A 17160-nucleotide genomic window follows, 5' to 3' on the forward strand; every position below is an offset into this window, starting at 1 on the left:
TGCATTATTTTTTGTGTCAAATGCAGACAACATTTGAATATGAATGTTTCGTTTGGCATTCTTAGTTTCCGACTTTTCATATCTTATAATAGTTCGATCAGTGCAGCGATTCTTAGTTAATAAATACTTAGTGCGTATTTTTGAAAGTGCTGAGATTTCTTACATTTTTTTTTTAATTTGAGTAAGATAGGGTAGGCAGTACTTATATGGACGGCAAGCCCTTGCTTGTTTATGGGCTTGCTAATAAACGGGTATTTTGAATAGGAATATTTTATTCACAGGTTTACAGCGATAAATAATTATAAAGCAACATTTTTTATTGTATTAATTACGAGTTTTTATACTAAAATAATCGATAATACAAAAAACATTTCTATACAATAATGTATAACGATACATCATGCGTAAGTAATAATATTATGAGAAATTATATATTATGTAAAAATATATATCAGGCACTTCATTTTATTTATAGAAATACATATTTGTGTATACATGGAGAGTAGTAAAATAAAAATTCAGATCACATTAATGTAAAGGCTGCAATTTTCTAATGCATATTTATTTTATTAACATGTAATAAATACCAAATAATATGTAAATAAATATTTATGTACAGATAGGTTGTTATCAAGTGCTTATTGTTATCCAGTAACAATAATAGGTGTGCAAATTAATCATAATTGTATAAAATATTAGTAAACACAAATCACATATAAAAAAATCTATCCTATTTGAGGACCCAGAGGGGCGATTCCGTTTTTACTGGTATACTTATAAAGAATTCATAATCTGCTCTTTCATAGATGGCGCTAATTTAATTATGTTACTAAAAAACACTTTTTGCAAGTTATGCTTGAATTATTTGTTTGTATTTGTGTCAGTGATTCAATCCAATACTGGATTTATGTGCCTTTCTTGAAAGAATTGAGTTCATATACGGACAAAACTATTTATTCATATTAACGGCCAGGAAAGGTAGTTCTACCGTTCACTCGATTGATGCTTAACGACGGGAAGGGTAGTTCTACCTTTTGCGCCGGCGTCATTTCAATGACAGAAAAGACCAATCTCTTTATAAAGGTCCCAAATATGTATATAATTATCGAATCGTATTGCAAGTCTTCTTTTATATTTATCTTCGTACCTTTCATTTACACTGGAATTTCAACAAAAGGATAATATGTATATTATTTGTTAGTGTAATAATTCAATTCCTGGAATGAGGGTTTTTATGACCGTGAAACCCGATTCGAATCTTTATCTCTGTTCCGCCCCACTCAACTCCTATCTGCAAGCGAGCGAGAGATGTCGGGCTTATTTAAAGAAAGCAGGTATGGGCAAATACCCATAGGCAAACCGTAATAAGCATATTACAAGGTAAATTGAGTTGTATTTCAAATAATATTAGATTTTCGTTAAGTACTTTTATAGCTTGGATATGCTGAGTTACTACATAGGAATTTTTATTAAAATATTTGTTATTGTGTTAATATTGGATATGAATGGGTGTGAAAAATAATTAATCAATATTTTAAAGCATAGTTTGCAAAAGTGTTTTTTTCCTAAAATAATTAAATCAGCGCCATCTATGAAAAAGCAGAATATGAATTCTTTTGTAAGGAAATGTCCTTAACCTAAGAATTAACGCCTTTTTCGGCAACAGCGAAAAAGATGTTAATTTTTAGGTTAAGGACAATAAATTCTTTTTAGAAGCAGAAAATAGGTTAATATTAAGGTTAAGGACAATTCCTTATTCTTAAGTAGAACCGAAATCGCCCCTTAGGTGGATTGGTAAAATTGGCATAAAACCAAGTTACATGAATATTACTATATGGTTCAATATAACCCATGGAATGAGTTAATGACTGACATCATTCTCCCGTTCTGAAGTTAACAATTATGTTTTATCCCAAAAAATGTATCCTTTGAAAAATATGTACATGAAAACATATTTGAAATTTTGAATTGAAAAAAATACCTTTTGGAACAGCACTTTCTCACTGAGCTTGGAGAGGCGAGTAGATATTGGAGCAAGCAGGGACCTCTATCGATAACTTACAAAACTGTTTTAGGTGTGATTTTGCTTAGGCATGAACATTATATAAATAATATGTAATATTAAACAATATGTAGGTATTCAAGAAAGTATAATGTACATAATTAAGGCAGACTTCCAGCTATCATTATTATTTAATAGGGATAACCCTATTAAAATCATATCTGCAATTCGCTTTCAATAAAAATTATAAATCACTGCCTTTGTCTTTTTTCAAAAATTTATTAATAATTTTTTAAATATAATATTATGCTGACACATCACTTCGAAAAATCGTGTTTTAACTGAAAAAATTATCAATATGTACTTAAATATTTTTTTGTAAAAATACAAAAATGGCATAGTGTATTCTATCCCCGAGAAGAATTCACAAAAGCAATCTTTATAATAAAAGTGCCAAGCACTACTTAATTTCCCATCAGGAAATGGCGTTAAAAAGCACCACAAGCCTAGCAAAGTCCTTCCTCATTTACTAATATCATACAAGGTTGAAAACTAATAAATAATATCTATCCAATGGCGTAGCGATAAACTCCGTGCTAATAGTGCTAACCAGAACCCACTCCTTCACAACAAATGAACAACTGAAAAAATTTTGGATTCAAATGTTTTGGTATGGGCCTCGGGCAGCTGACCAGGAAAACAGGTGTTTTCTACACCACTGTATCAATGTGTGATTAATTTGAGAACCGGTGCGCCCTTAGTTACTACCCCCAGGTGTTTATCCGATTAATTTGGTGTTTATGTGGGGATCTCTGTAATTCGAGTTCCGGAGATTTGTTCATTGCTACAATCCATCATATGTCCTGTTGCCCGAGGACTATAATGAGGTAACTCGGAGAAGAGGGGGGGGACATCAGTGGTCGATCACCAGCCACTTCCTGGTGCTCTGTTCGATCTGCTTGGTCAGCATGGGGTTCCTCACTCGGATCTTTATCTCTAGTTTGCCTCCCACCACCTTGCGTCCGTTCATCAACTGAAATCATCCAATTATTTATAATAGGTACATGCATTACTATGAGCACACATAATGTCAAGCCAAAAGTGATTAATAGGTAGGTCTGTATCATGATTAATTTAAAAACTGCATGGCTTTTTTACTTTTTTTATTTTTAATGAGACTTTCACCCTGCTGCCAAAATATAGCATCCCAATTTAGGGAGTAATTCGATATTCAGACCTTTTCACAAAACGTAGCCAAAGCCATTACAAGTGATACTGAAAATATCTTTCATTATAGAAGAATGTTGTCACAATATGTCCATACTTGTTAACTACTGCAATGCTAGCGGGACCCCTCAGAGAGATGGGGTTGGTAAAGAAAGACCTCTGTCGGGTAGTCGAAAGGGAGACGGTAAATAACCATGTAGTGGTACGCCACTACTCGAGTCGGACGGTGTCGGGTACTACTGTAGTACATAGTACCAAGCGCTAAGGTGCTACAGTACCTAGGCCGTCCTACCTAATGGACACTTCGGCCGTTACCTAACTACCGCTCTGTTCATGCAGGTACTGGGCGACCGCTAGAAACATCGGCGTAACGGGCGGCAACATATAAAAGGCAGCGACGTGCGCTTCACAGTCAGTCTACCACTTACATATTTTTAACGCACTAATCAAGATAACTTAAAATATTACATAGTTTAATTTCAACACTGAACACGTCTTCAACCTTTGCAACAACAGTATACCTTTATTATGTGAAATAAAAAAAGTACAAAAAGCCATGCAGTTTTTAATGAATGAATGGATTGGTAACTTACATCGAAGGAGTCATGCAGCTCGGTCTGCGTCTCCAGCGGCTGAAGCTTCACGTTGATGGTCCCGAGCAGCGAGTCTCGGGAGAAGAAGCCACTGAAAAAAGGGAAGGGGCAACTGCAGGGGCGGCCGCAACACCTAACAACAGATACACACATTCATCCCTCACGCAGCTTACACTGCCAACTGCCAACTGACATACACCGGCAAACCAACCCAGGCCCCGTGACTGATTAATGATTAATGAGCTACATACAATTTATTTAACCACTCGAGCGATATCTGCCCAAATTTGATGAATTAAAATGAATTTATTTTGAACTACCAGCAATCAGCTAATATGATTAGTTGCTAGCTTGAAAGCTTCTATCTAAAAGTCATCACTGACTTTCCTCTCATGGAATATTCTAGGCATTTAGACACTAGTCATTTTAAATTATTTAAAAAAATTAACATTAATAAAATGGTGCCACAAAGTGAATTTGCAAAATTTGAAGAAGAAATTAACATCTGTTTACAAGTTAAAAACTATATATTTTAATGTCTGTGATTACAGCCATTTCCAAAAAACCATGAGAACAAAAAGAAATAGTAATATGTATTCAATGTTTCCCCAAATAAGTACAAGATAGGGCAATTTCAGTTACTAAGATAAAGAACTAAGCAAATTCATTTAAATAAATAAATTATAAAACTTTAAAATATGGGATGTGCTGTAAACCACAGTAAGCAGTTTACATTTATGTTTCCGAATTCATGGTATGATTTTTGGAATAAGCGCGGCCGAATCTAATACTGAACACCCTGAAACCTTTACCGCTCAAAGCATTTTTCTTTTATTGCTCGAGTGGTTATAATAAAAGATATATTAGAAGATAGGTATATTGAAGCTAATTCATATAAATAAAATAAATTAAAGCTTTGTCCGAAGGTATATGTATTCATTTTCTATCAAAAAGCTACAAATTATATTGAAGGTACTTTAAAGGTAATCAGAGATTTATGGCTCTCTAAAGGTGAATTATTAGTATGTATAATTATTTAGTACTTAATGCAAAATCAAAATATATATGTTTTTTTTTTGGTAATAATGTATTTTAAAACATTATTTGCTAATGGGCATTATTTGGTCTCACTGGGTGCTTTACCCAATATAAATATTGAAGGACAAAAAATTAATAGCAAGAAAGATCATTTGTCAACTTTTATGCTGTAAGCCATTTTTAAGCAATAACATTAAACATATTTTTGAAGCTACATAATATATATAAATATTAAAGGCCAGTATAAAGCTTTCCTGGAAGCTAAATAGAAGAAATTTTGGAAAAATATTAAAACAGAACTAAGATTATTATAAGAAGTTGATCAATGAAATAGATAATATTATTGAATTTCAAGAGTTTAAACATTTGACATTCGTCAAGGGTTTTGTGTGTAAACAACATTAAAATGAATCTAGCTATGAACGAACTAAAAACTATTAACAAAACATGTAAACAACATGCATAAAGGTTTTGTATGTGCAAAAAATAGTAAGCAATAAGTGCCAATTTTGAGAGATTATAAAAAAAATCAGTGTGAGAAAAACAGAGTGCTTTTACTTTAATAAAATAAATGATGAAAAGTTGTGATATATGAAAGCGACGGATGAATTTTCCCAATACAGTCATTAAAATGTATGCAGTGACCACCACCTTTCAGACATCCATTCCCAAAGGACTCGTGCAACCGACCACCACATTAACATAAAAGAAATAACGATGATTAGCTTCCAGAAAGAAATTTGTAGAAATAATATGCATAATAAGTATACTGCAAGGTAAGCGTAAATTGGTAAGCAAATGCATACATCATTTCTCCAATAAACTTACAGGCAAGTTAAAAGGGCTTTTAACTAATCATAATTATTTCAGCATTTAAGAAGGGTATTCTTCCCGGACAAACAATGTTTCATATTTTACTTGCGTGTCATATGAATATGTATTATGTAAACCAAAACTTTTGATTCACCAATACTGCCATGGTAAGTAAAAACGCAGTATCTTCCTTGAGACTTTCAAGGAAGCATCTTGTCCCAAGGGTCGGTAAGCAATCAAGATAAACCGAATGCTGCAAGACAATTAAGTTTGCTATACATAGTAAGGTAAAAGGGTCTGCAGCGCAGTTCAGTGTGGAACTTTTCTGCACAGTCTCCGTTTCGGTCTTCCAGCTTTTGGTTTATGTCGATTGCTTGTGTCGGTAAGCAAGATAAGGCCCGTGGAACGACGAGCAAGATACATACTGCGCTTTTACTCACCACGGCAGAATACTACTGTGAACATACACAATGTAATAATCAAAAACAATAGAAAATTAGAATTTCCTCAACAGGTTACTTACATTTATTGTTACTTACTTTACATTTGCTTTCGGAAACAAAACCAAGTCACCGGTAACTTCAAAGTAGACTCAAATGCACAATTTTCGTCGTCTCTTAGAACTGAGCAAAAGCTCAGTCAAATGATGAAGTGGAATTGAGAAAGCCTTTGCTCAATCTCCCACCGAATAGCAAATTTTTAGTTAACTTAATGTTTGTTCAGTTTTGATAAGCGAAAACAATTTATAGTTACGTTAGGCCTGTCTTTTGAATTTTATTACATTAACGATTAAAAATATTGCGGACAATTTATTTTTAGTGAATGTACGCTCTGCATTACAACAGCTTAGCGTGAGATTATTATTTATGTTAATTGTTTTAACTTTCTTACCCTCTGGAGTAAACTTCTAATTTAACAGCTTGTCTCTTGAACACCCTAAGGCATGGTCTGGCTGTTCTATTGATGGGGATTGTGAACACAGCATTGTATTCTGGACTATTGGTATCCTTCACAAGGGCTGTTTTGTCAGATACTGGCTCCTCCTAAGGCACAAAAAATCAATCAATCATTCATCATAATTACAAATTTAAAAAGACCCTTTCTGTCAATCGTTCTGTAAATCAAGAAGTTTTAAATGATTGTTGGCTTGAGTTGTTTGTTACCTGTGGGTATGGGAATTCATATCTGACGTAGGTGTCAATATCCTTAGGATTGGGGACAGTGTAGCTGATGCCTCGAACTACGGTCAGCTCCAAATCGTTATCTCCAAGATCCGTGCAGCACTGGACGATGGAGAACTGCTTGTTTTCATAGTGGAACTTCACAGAATTTGAACCTAGTCTGGAAATAAGTAACACAATATTAATCACAGAAAGTTATTTTGTGAGTCCAGCAGTAAAAAACAAAAAAGTCGACGGCAGGCAACTAAACAAACTGATCTCTCATCTCACCATCAATATGCTTCAAAGCCAAGTTGAAAAAGAATCAGCAGTTGTGACAGCATGGTGAACTCTTCTTTGTAGTCAAATGTATGTACATATGTATTAAAGACAATTATAAAGTAAGAACCTCTTGGCCATCTTCACAACGTCGATATCCTGTTTGACAGCCAGGGCCAGATGCTGGAAGCGGTTGGCCCCTGACACATCCCCCATGGCCTTGTGATGCTCCCCGGTTTCCAGGCACATCTTCAGCTGCTCCCCCAGCTGCTGCTCCAGGCGCCCCAGCATGCCCCCACCATCTTCCTCCGTGCTGCAGTCCTCCGAGTTAACTATGTCATAGCTAGTCAACACCAATACAGAGATCAAATTACAAACCAAACTCTAACAAATTGACATTGAATTCACTGGGTCAATAATTCTATCACTGCAACTGAGTTACTTTATGTACAACAGTTTTAACTAAAACAACAAATTGAAGGGTTTATAATAAGATATTTTATAAAAATTAACTGACAAGAAATGTCCAAAAAGTGTGTTGCCTAATGTGAGATTTAAGTCAGAGAATCCCTATTTCTTCTTACTTAAAGCAGTCCAAAGGCTGATGAGGTCTAAAAGTTAAAGAGCAGAAAATGTTTAGAATCTCATGACAATGATTAAATTAATAGAGTACAGGTGCCGGTGAATTATTATTGGTGTTGGTGTAGGATATTACCTATCTTCCAACTGGCGTTTGGCTTGCGGAGGGATGGGAACAGAGGAGAGGTCCACGGGCAGCCCGCCCCTCGCAGCGTCAATCAGAGGGTCAAAGCCCTTGGAACACCTGAGGTACTCCTTAGCTTCTGCTAGTTCGCCTGCAATAAATAGAATTGTATAAGTATTAGCTACAGTCTTACCAACCAATGACCATTGAGAGGCATTTCAAACAAACAACACCAGTAAAAATGACTTCAATATTTATCAATAATTAGCTATACCCCGCCACGCGTTGCTGTCCTTACTTGTAAGGAAGTGGTTCCTAGGATTGGATGCAAAAGTTGTTTTGTTCATTTTCTTTTGTGTTCACAGAGATTTACATCTTTGATGTTAGTGAAGATTTCTTAAATACCAGGACAACTATAATGTCGAGATAAAATTTAGAAAGTCTCAATCAAGTCACCCGTTTCTCATATTTCTTTTAATGTTGGTAATTTTAGTTCCTTGAGTCTAGCTTCATAATGCTGGCCTTTCAAAGCTCGTGGTATATTTTTGAATCGTCTGTCTCTAATAAAAATTGGTAACTTTTGATAGAATCAATTAAAGTACTCTTTTATAATATTTATAAAATAAATATGTATAGATGGTGTGATAATACATACCCTTCTTCTTAGCTTCCAGCGCTGCCTCCTTGAACTCCCTCTGGCGCTGCAGCAGGGTGTTGAGCTGTTGCCCCGCCAGTCCCGTGCCGAAGTGGTTACCCATCTTCCGCACTGAGTTGGACCGGCCCGCGGTGGCCAGGCTGCCGGGGCGCTCTGCCCCCCCTGCCTCTCCTGCAATGGGAGCGTCTTCCGTCGGGGCCTGGAGAGGAATGTTCATTATTGTCAAGTTAGACTTGCTGGTGGGTAGGTTATTTGACTAGCAGTCGAACGGGTCGCTACGCTTAGTGAAAATATCTGCCGTTGTAGCTCCTTTTCAAATTTCTTTATTCTTGTTAATTATCATTAAAACCCAATTAAATGTCTCTCTTTTATCCTTTTTGACGATATGAACATATATACTGTTAATTTGACTTATTTTGTAGTTACATATTCCTACAATTGCAAAATGAGTTATATCTTGAACAAGTTTCAAGTGGTGCAGTTAGGGTTTTATAAAGATCCACACCTTCAGAGTAGAGCCATGTTTTGCTAACGTTAGAAATGTGTAATCAAGTCAGTGGTCTTCTCCAACTAAAAGCTGCTGATAATAATGAAAGACGTTATAAGATACATAAAACATTAGTTTTTCAATCACCTCAGACGTGTCTGGTGGTGGAGGGGCCGCTTCTGGCTCGGGGGCGGGTGGCGCGGGGGCTCCGGGGATGGGGGCATATCCCGGGGGAGTGGGCAGCTCGTCGTAGGGGATGGTCTTGCCAGCGCGGTGCTGCTTCATGGCCTGCTCAAACTGCTTCACAATGCGTCCCATCCGCCGGGCTTTGGACGAGTTGCTGGCCTCCTTAGCGGCCGCCTCTTGTTGCTAAAAGGCAGATTACTTTATTTTACTAAATAATTTGGCAAATTGAACTCAAATGTCTGATATTCATTCTCTCAGGTCTGTCCGGAAACTATGTAGGTAATAAGATTTGTTGCTGGATTTAAAATAATGAACCTTATAAAGATCCAGTCTTTGTTGTAAAGCCTCTTCTACTGTGGAGGCTGTGATGAGTCCTTCCGGAGCCGAGTCATCAGGAGTAGCCGGGGATCCTTCTGAAAATTTAAGAAGACCATTAAATGAAATTTGTAAAATACAAGTAAAGCAAAAAAACTAAATATTTTTATTAGTTAATGAGAAGGAAACATTCTGCCGATGCACTCATATCTAATTTAGCAATAATAATATATGACATGTTGTGGAAGTTTGTTCCATGCTTTCACTACTCTATTTGCAATGAATTGTTTCATAGGATTTGATGCAAAAGGTTTTGTGTTCATTTTTTGTGTCCCCGGAGATTTACATTTGTGTTTATGGTGAAGATTTCTCGAAAATATTAGATAAAGATATCTTGGGCAACTATAATGAACAGATATACATTTTAAAATCTCAATCAAGTCACTACTTTCTCTTCTTTCTTCAAAAGTTGGTAATTTTAGTTCTTTGAGTCTATCCTCATACTGGTGATCATTCAAAGCTCTTGGTATTTTAGTGAATTGACTTTGCAAACATTGTAGATTTACATTCTTAAGCCTAAACATATTGGAAGCAGCATTTTATGACACTTATGAACATTTGAATAAGTACTTAACGATTACTAAGAAGCCTTGGTTAATTAAATGAATAAATGGAATTAATTTCAAAAATGCTAATCCGCCATTACCTGTAGAAGTTTGTAGATGTTCCGTCTGGCGGGGTGGTAGAGCGGGTGGGGGGGCGGCAGCGGGGGGTTCTTCCCCGGGGGGCCCGGGCATGTTGCTGAGGTCTACGGTCTGCCCGGCGCGCACTGCCTCTATCACGCGGTCAAACTGCTTCAAGGTCTTGATGTACGCAAGTGCCGCGGCGTTGTCCCCGTTCCTCTTGGCCAATAGAGCGGCGCTTTTGTACTGAGTCTTACGGTCTGGAAAAAGGTGTTTGTTATTTTATCTCCTGCAACATCTACTATTGAACAAAGTCTGGCTATTTTGTACAACATTTTTCTATGTTATATTGTTAATTTCTGCATCTAGGAAAATCAGTTTAAGATGAAATTAAGTAAATAATACATTAAAAAACTAAAATTTAAAAAATAAAATCATATAAAATAAAAAAATTGTTTCATGCTCTACCAATACTTTATTGAAAATTGATTTTTTAAACAATTTTAATGATTTACATTGTATTACCATTCAATAAATTCAGAGTTGCCTTAGCTTCATCAGATAACTGGCTATCAGCGTCAGATTGTTCTTCTACTAGTCTAGGACTCTCCGGTGTCACAACAGTGGGTTGTATTGGAGCTGGTAAATCTGCCTGGGGCTCTTCCGTAGTAGCCGCAACAGCACCTGGGGGTGGGGCAGGGTGCACCGTGATGCTGACAGCTGGGGGGATGTCTTCCTCGTTCACAGCCTTCCCGGCCATGGCTTGCTTCAGTTGGTCCTTCAGAGTTTTCAAGCCACGAGTCAATCTGAAACAATTCGAGTGATACGAATAATTATGAAATTTAATGTTATTAATTGAACCTTACAATAAATAAACACCACAATATAAAACATTGCAATTTTATTATACGGTGACCCAACTCTTGATCCCCCGACAGATGATCCCCAAACAGTTGATCCCTCGGAAACTTCATCTCCCAATTATTTTTGTTGTCCTCCCTGATAACGTGAATGCAGGGAGAATACACGGATGCATTAAAACAAAAGTCAATATACTTATATCTGCAGGCGTCTTGAGTGGAAATCTGCAATACAAATATTTTTGCCAACTATAAAGATGTATAGCAAATAGGATATAACCGCTGCACAATAAACGACATTAGATGTTTTATTATTCACGGGTATTATTCTCTCTACATATATTACCACGGAGGAAGTAAAACAGAAATAATCCTTTGGTCAAATAATCGTTGAATCAAGTGTCCGAGGGATCAGCTGTCCTGGGGACCAACTGCTCAGGGGATCAATTGTGGGGGGATCAAGCGTCATGGATTGAGAATATCATAAACACTCCTATTACCACTTATAAAATAAAAATGTTAGTCAAAAAGGTACCTCCTAAGACGACTAGTTTCCCCAGTTGTCTTGGCATTTTGCTCAGCCTGCGTGTACATCTGTATCCTCTCCTGCAGCAGGGCCACCAGTGCACCCCCGGCGCCTCCGGGGGGAGGGGGGGCGGGACGGGACACCCGCGGGGGCGCCTCTGGCAGGGGCTCATCATCCGCCAGCTCCGAGAGCTCATTTAGAAGGTCAGGGTCATCTTCACCATCTAAAAAAAAATATCGAACATTACTTACATTTCATCTTTTCCGCAGCACGACCGAATAATTTAGGTCCAAGGCTGGGATAACTAAAAACACAAAGATCATTATGATCATTAGATGTTTTCATAAATTTTGCTAGACACTTTAGTTTATCGGCAGTACACAAGACCCTACAGTGATGCATTCATATCAAGTATGCAATCAGGATGCACAGTTGTGTTATCTTGCCTAATGCAATCAATTTACTTGTTAAGAGTTGATAAATTGTTTTTTTGTATTCCTCGGAAATAACGATGTTACAGTTTCCAGACATTTTGTTTAAGAAGAGTTTTATTTTACAACTAGCAGAACTCTCTGGCATTGCTCGGGCTTCACACAGAATTTTTCATAATCATACTTAGACAGTGACCTTCCTCTTGTTTTGAATGTTAAGTGTGCATATTTTCATCAATCTCGGAATAAAACTGTACATTTGTATACAAATCAAATCCACGCCGTCCGCCCGCTCGTGACAATCAACTTTATATAATAGACATATACTTGTTACTTAATCTATATAATTTGCTACCGGTTTCAACACGTCTGTGTCATTCACTAGCATTTTCAAAAGTAACTTTAATAGTAATTTGTGAATTGAATCAATCAATGTGCCCCACGCAAAGTTCAAATTACTGCAAATCTGTGCCTTTAAAAGAGCAAACTAAGAAGTTTTGTTAAATATTTTCCTAACCGCCGCACTTTTAATAGGCACAAATCATGGATATTAGATTTCGTTTCAATTTAATTACTGCAAGAAAAAACGATTTACGCCAGGATAGATGGTAAAAGATGAAGTATAAATCCATTTTTATACTTTCAGAGTTCAAAATTTACCTTATAAAATAATATCTTTAATACGCATAATAACCCATGTTGTGCATGAAAATAGTTGTTTCTCATAGTAATTGTTGAAACAAAGTGTAATTTTCATAATCTGTGCCCAAAAGTGCAGCGGTTAACCTTTCCTTATCTGTGGTGTGTATTTACTACACATTGCTTCGAATAACTTTAATAACTTTATAAATACAATAAATTCTGGGTTCAGATTTTAGGTATTCCTCTACTATACATTTATGCACTGAATTAAAAATAATATTTTACAGAGTTTTCAAATTCAATTAAAAATCAGAGATTTTTGTTAAAAATTGGAAACAAATACACCAATACAATCAACCGTGTGATACTGCTACGCGAAGAATGTGCGAGGAAATGACACGCTATTGATGTCCCGCTTTAGTTCGCTACGCGGGAACATGAGAAATCCACACGTCCGCAGTTGTATTTTGATTTAGACCATCGATACCTACGACCGCACAGCTGTGTGTGCCAGCCGCTAGCCGCCTGCCAGTCGGACACGGACTGTCGTTAGATGTGGACCCCTCGCACGTTTTTTTAGCATCTGGCGATGTTTTTTTCATGTTTTCAGCAATTAAATTACAATTATTATCACTTTTGATATAAAATATAATAAACATAAGCGATTAGCTATGAATATTCATATTTTTCCAATATTAAATCGCTTATTTTGAGATGTATATTGACTACACAGCACCGGAACGTGTGGATTTTTTTAGCACAGTAAGGGAAAGGTTAAGGAAATAAGTAATTACTGAAATTTTTTTGTAGTTTACTTAAATCTTTGTTCCTGTAAATTTATGAATCCATAGTGCTTCAGTAGAGAATGTTGATATTGTTATGTATACAGGGTGTAACAGCACGTATCTGAAGGATTTTAGCCAGCGATTCCTGAGCATATTTGGAGTAAAAAATGTAGATGTCATTTTGCTGTGTTCATTTTTAAATACATCTATATTAATTTCAATTTTGTTTTTTTGACTGAATGAATAAATGAATTAATGAAATGGGTTCTTATGGAAATTAACATACTTCCCGACATTCGAACAAGCTGAAACTCAGGCAGATGATAATGCATTCTATCAACTTTTGGTGGCAATTACTCATACACACGCGCGCACATTTTTCTGAAATTGGATGACATTATATTTAAAAATTTACAGTAGTTAATATACGAAATATGTGTCAGTACTATCCAGTTATAATTTGGCTTAGAGTTAGCTGTTTTGACTCAAGTAGGCCCAGGGGAGGGAGGTTCAATTCTCAGTCAAACCAAAAAAATAAAAATAAACTTTGACATTGGCTACCAGCCGGCCCAAGAGATGGCGCAACTAGGACGAAAATTGAAAATAGATGTATTATAGTAAAAAAATCTTTGTTATTACGGGTTGATTTTTTTTCAATAAAAATCAACAAATAATGTGTTTCTTTCACACACCACTGATCACACTACTCTCTCCTCTGTTAGCATGCTGCAGAGTGCGTATCACATGACCCGTGCTGGCTACACCCAATTACTCAAATGTTACATATGATGAAAAAATATTTATTTTGTTTTAATTTCAAAAAACTCCATTGGACAGCAAAATCGCAACTACATCCAAATATGCTCAGGAATCGCTGGTTAAAATCCTTAGACAACATTCTGTTACACCCTGTATAGAATGTTCAAAAACTTTCTGTGTTCACACAAACAATAATTATAATGTTAAATGTTATCCACTTAATTTCAGTTTCCACAAACATTATTAATTATTTATAGCAATACATATTTTTTTGTATGTTTTAGTACTGTCTTCCCCCAACTAGGTCGCTATGCTATTTTAGCTTGTCTCGGTTGAACAACAGCGTACTAGTAACATTCTTTCATTTTACCTTGGTGTACATTATACAATATACATTTTTTATAAATATGGCACAAATGTGTAAAGAACAGAAATAATCATACCAGACATCTCCTCGTCGGAAGGGATGTCCCTGAGGCTGTCGGCCACTAGGCTGTCAAGGTCGGCCTGTGGAATCGGCTTGGCCTTGGGTTTGGGCCGGAGTTTTGCCCCGCCGCCCCCCGCAATGGCCGCCAGTTCTGCCTCCAGATCACTGTCGCCGTCCGAGGCACCCACATCATCCAGGTTGTCGGGGACATCGAATAGGCCGTACTGGAACATATCCAAACAACATATTTCTAGAAAGCATGGAACATGTGTGCAAAAATAACAGCTATATCAAATAAATTTTTACCCGTGGCTGACACGCGTATGTGATTTGGAAAGTCAAGCCCACGGTGCAGCTGACGCACATGCTTGCGATCGAGCAGCACCCAAGATTCAAATCAAATTTTTGCAGAATGTATAGGTCAAAACACTCAAAACTCAGGATTTAAAATGTGACTTATTCTTTATTCCGGTGACATCTGTTGAAATATTCTACTAAATTAAAATAAAAAATAAAACCTAAGTATCATGGGTAGGCCTGGGCCTAATATATTAATAACAGTGAAAGTATTAGCATTACAGCCAGATTTCAGATATGTCAATGGGCGATTGACAGATATCAGTGTTACTGAATACGATACAATCGTGAAAGCGGTAGAGCCAATGCTCGGCTGCCAAATGCCACGGGCCACGGGCCCTACGGGAGCGAAAGAGACAAACTTATTTTGTGGTATGCGAAAGATTTCTGAATGTTAGAGTTGGAGAACCTATCCTTCCTTGCCACGGGAGCGTAAGGGACAAGTGTGTTTTGTTCCTCAAATTATGTTCTGATATTGATATCACTGGAATATTGATGGCATTCAGGGTTTAGTATTCTTAGGGTATTCATGCAATATCTGACATATTCCGATATTTTTAGTATCGACAATATTGGTATAATATTTGACATTGTTTGTCGGCGATGTATTCATATTATCATTCCAAATTCCAACAGCTGTTGTGCACAATACGCTCTGAGATCTGAGACTGTTAGGCTGTTATATTAAAAATTATTATTGGCTGATAAGTACTATTACTGATCGAATTTAGAGTATCAAAGTAATTACGGAAAACTTTTAGAAGTTTCGGAAATATAAATGAACCCTTTTTTGGTCAATAATCAAAGATAATAAATAATAATAATAATTGGATGATCTATACAGTGCCGTTTTTGTAAAAAATCACTGTTCCAAGGTATTGTTCAATTATTTTTATTGGAATCAAGAAATCACTTTCAAAAATAATAATCAATAATAACAATTATATTTATTCACTACAACACGGACCTACGACACCTACCCAATAATTTTAATTTAAGTACTGTGAAAGCGTCGGCAAAAGATGGCGACAGGAATGTTTGTATATTATACCAATGAAACAGTAAAAATACCTTAATACCAGCAGACCAATATATCAGTATTGCAATACTGCAAAAGAACAGTTTAACCCAGGCCTAATTGTGGGTAACATGGCCCGCTTTCACTTATATAAAAGTACGATAAACTTGTTGAATTCCGCTGCGCTCTTATTACGCAAAAAAATTATAAATGGCACTTGGTTTCAACTTAAATACTACAAGAAATAACTATTTATGTCATGGGAGGTGGTAAAAGATAAGTTAAGTTTAAAGGTTATAAAATACGAATAAATTATTAAAATAAGCCAAACTAACACCCCAAAAACCTATTTTGTGCATATTTACTTAAACCCCTACTTAAATAGTTGTCTCTATTAGGTTTTTAACTCTGCATGCAGCGGAATTCGACAAGTTTACCAAAAGTACAGCCTATGTTGTGATATCAACAACCATAGCTACAAAACAGTGTAAGGTTTTGCTCTATATTTGGCCCTATTGTTAAGAACTAAACGGTAAAAGCAGTGAAAGAAAATGAATGCCTGTAAGTATATACATAAGTTTAAAGAAGCTATACATTGCTTTGAAATACAGACAGTTGAATTTACTTCAATTTTTATAAAAGAAAACCCCTTAGATATGTCAATATTAATAAGACAAAATATTATGAAACCCATGCGATTCTGCTTAGCAAATATAAAATTAGTACAATAGTATACTACGAGTTTGAGTGTTAATTTTCCATAAACGATTTGGGAAGTGAGGTAAGGATTTTAAATGTAGTAATGTATTATCCACAATGTTTATGAGATTCCAAACTATAAGATGGTAACTAAACGTAATTCATTTGATCATCATGTGCTAATATGTGAGATTGCGAACTACGATTTTGTTTTATTTGGTGACTAATACCAAACACAATAAAACAATAATAAATCATGTTTAAATAATAACCTGAGCCAGACTTTGTCCCGATCTTCGAGATGGAGGTTTTACTTCTTTTTTTCTTCCGAACATATTGATGTTTTTCTGAAAATATTAATAATTTGGTAAATATTCTATATCGCACAATTAATTTTAACACAAATCTGACATTTGACAGCAACAACCATAATAATATTATGGCCACATTATGTTATTTATTAATGTGGCAATACTGAATATTTATAAACTTACCCATATACGGAAATCGCAACT

At 36.0% G+C, this 17160-nt stretch overlaps 1 protein-coding gene across 2 annotated transcripts; it reads right to left on the bottom strand.

Moving 5' to 3' along the window:
- Positions 1-1725: 1725 nt before the first annotated feature.
- On the bottom strand, positions 1726-17067 carry l(2)gd1 (lethal (2) giant discs 1). 2 transcript variants are annotated; one of them, XM_089651305.1, is made up of 14 exons: positions 16918-17067; positions 14588-14795; positions 11537-11750; positions 10667-10947; positions 10165-10401; positions 9459-9556; positions 9105-9326; positions 8471-8669; positions 7828-7966; positions 7243-7455; positions 6837-7014; positions 6565-6716; positions 3823-3913; positions 1726-3035 (listed from the first exon to the last, which is right to left on the bottom strand). In XM_089651305.1, exons 1-14 carry the CDS (start codon positions 16978-16980, stop codon positions 2916-2918), a joined length of 2415 nt encoding a protein of 804 aa, XP_089507431.1. In that variant the 5' UTR covers positions 16981-17067; the 3' UTR covers positions 1726-2915. The 2 variants fall into 2 exon arrangements, with proteins under 2 accessions (XP_089507431.1, XP_089507430.1); XM_089651304.1 differs by having other exon boundaries at positions 3823-3955.
- Positions 17068-17160: the final 93 nt, after the last annotated feature.

The sequence above is a fragment of the Hesperophylax consimilis genome, chromosome 4 (assembly GCF_061612785.1).
Source record: "Hesperophylax consimilis isolate HC1 chromosome 4, BYU_Hcon_1.0, whole genome shotgun sequence".
NCBI lineage: Eukaryota > Metazoa > Arthropoda > Insecta > Trichoptera > Limnephilidae > Hesperophylax > Hesperophylax consimilis.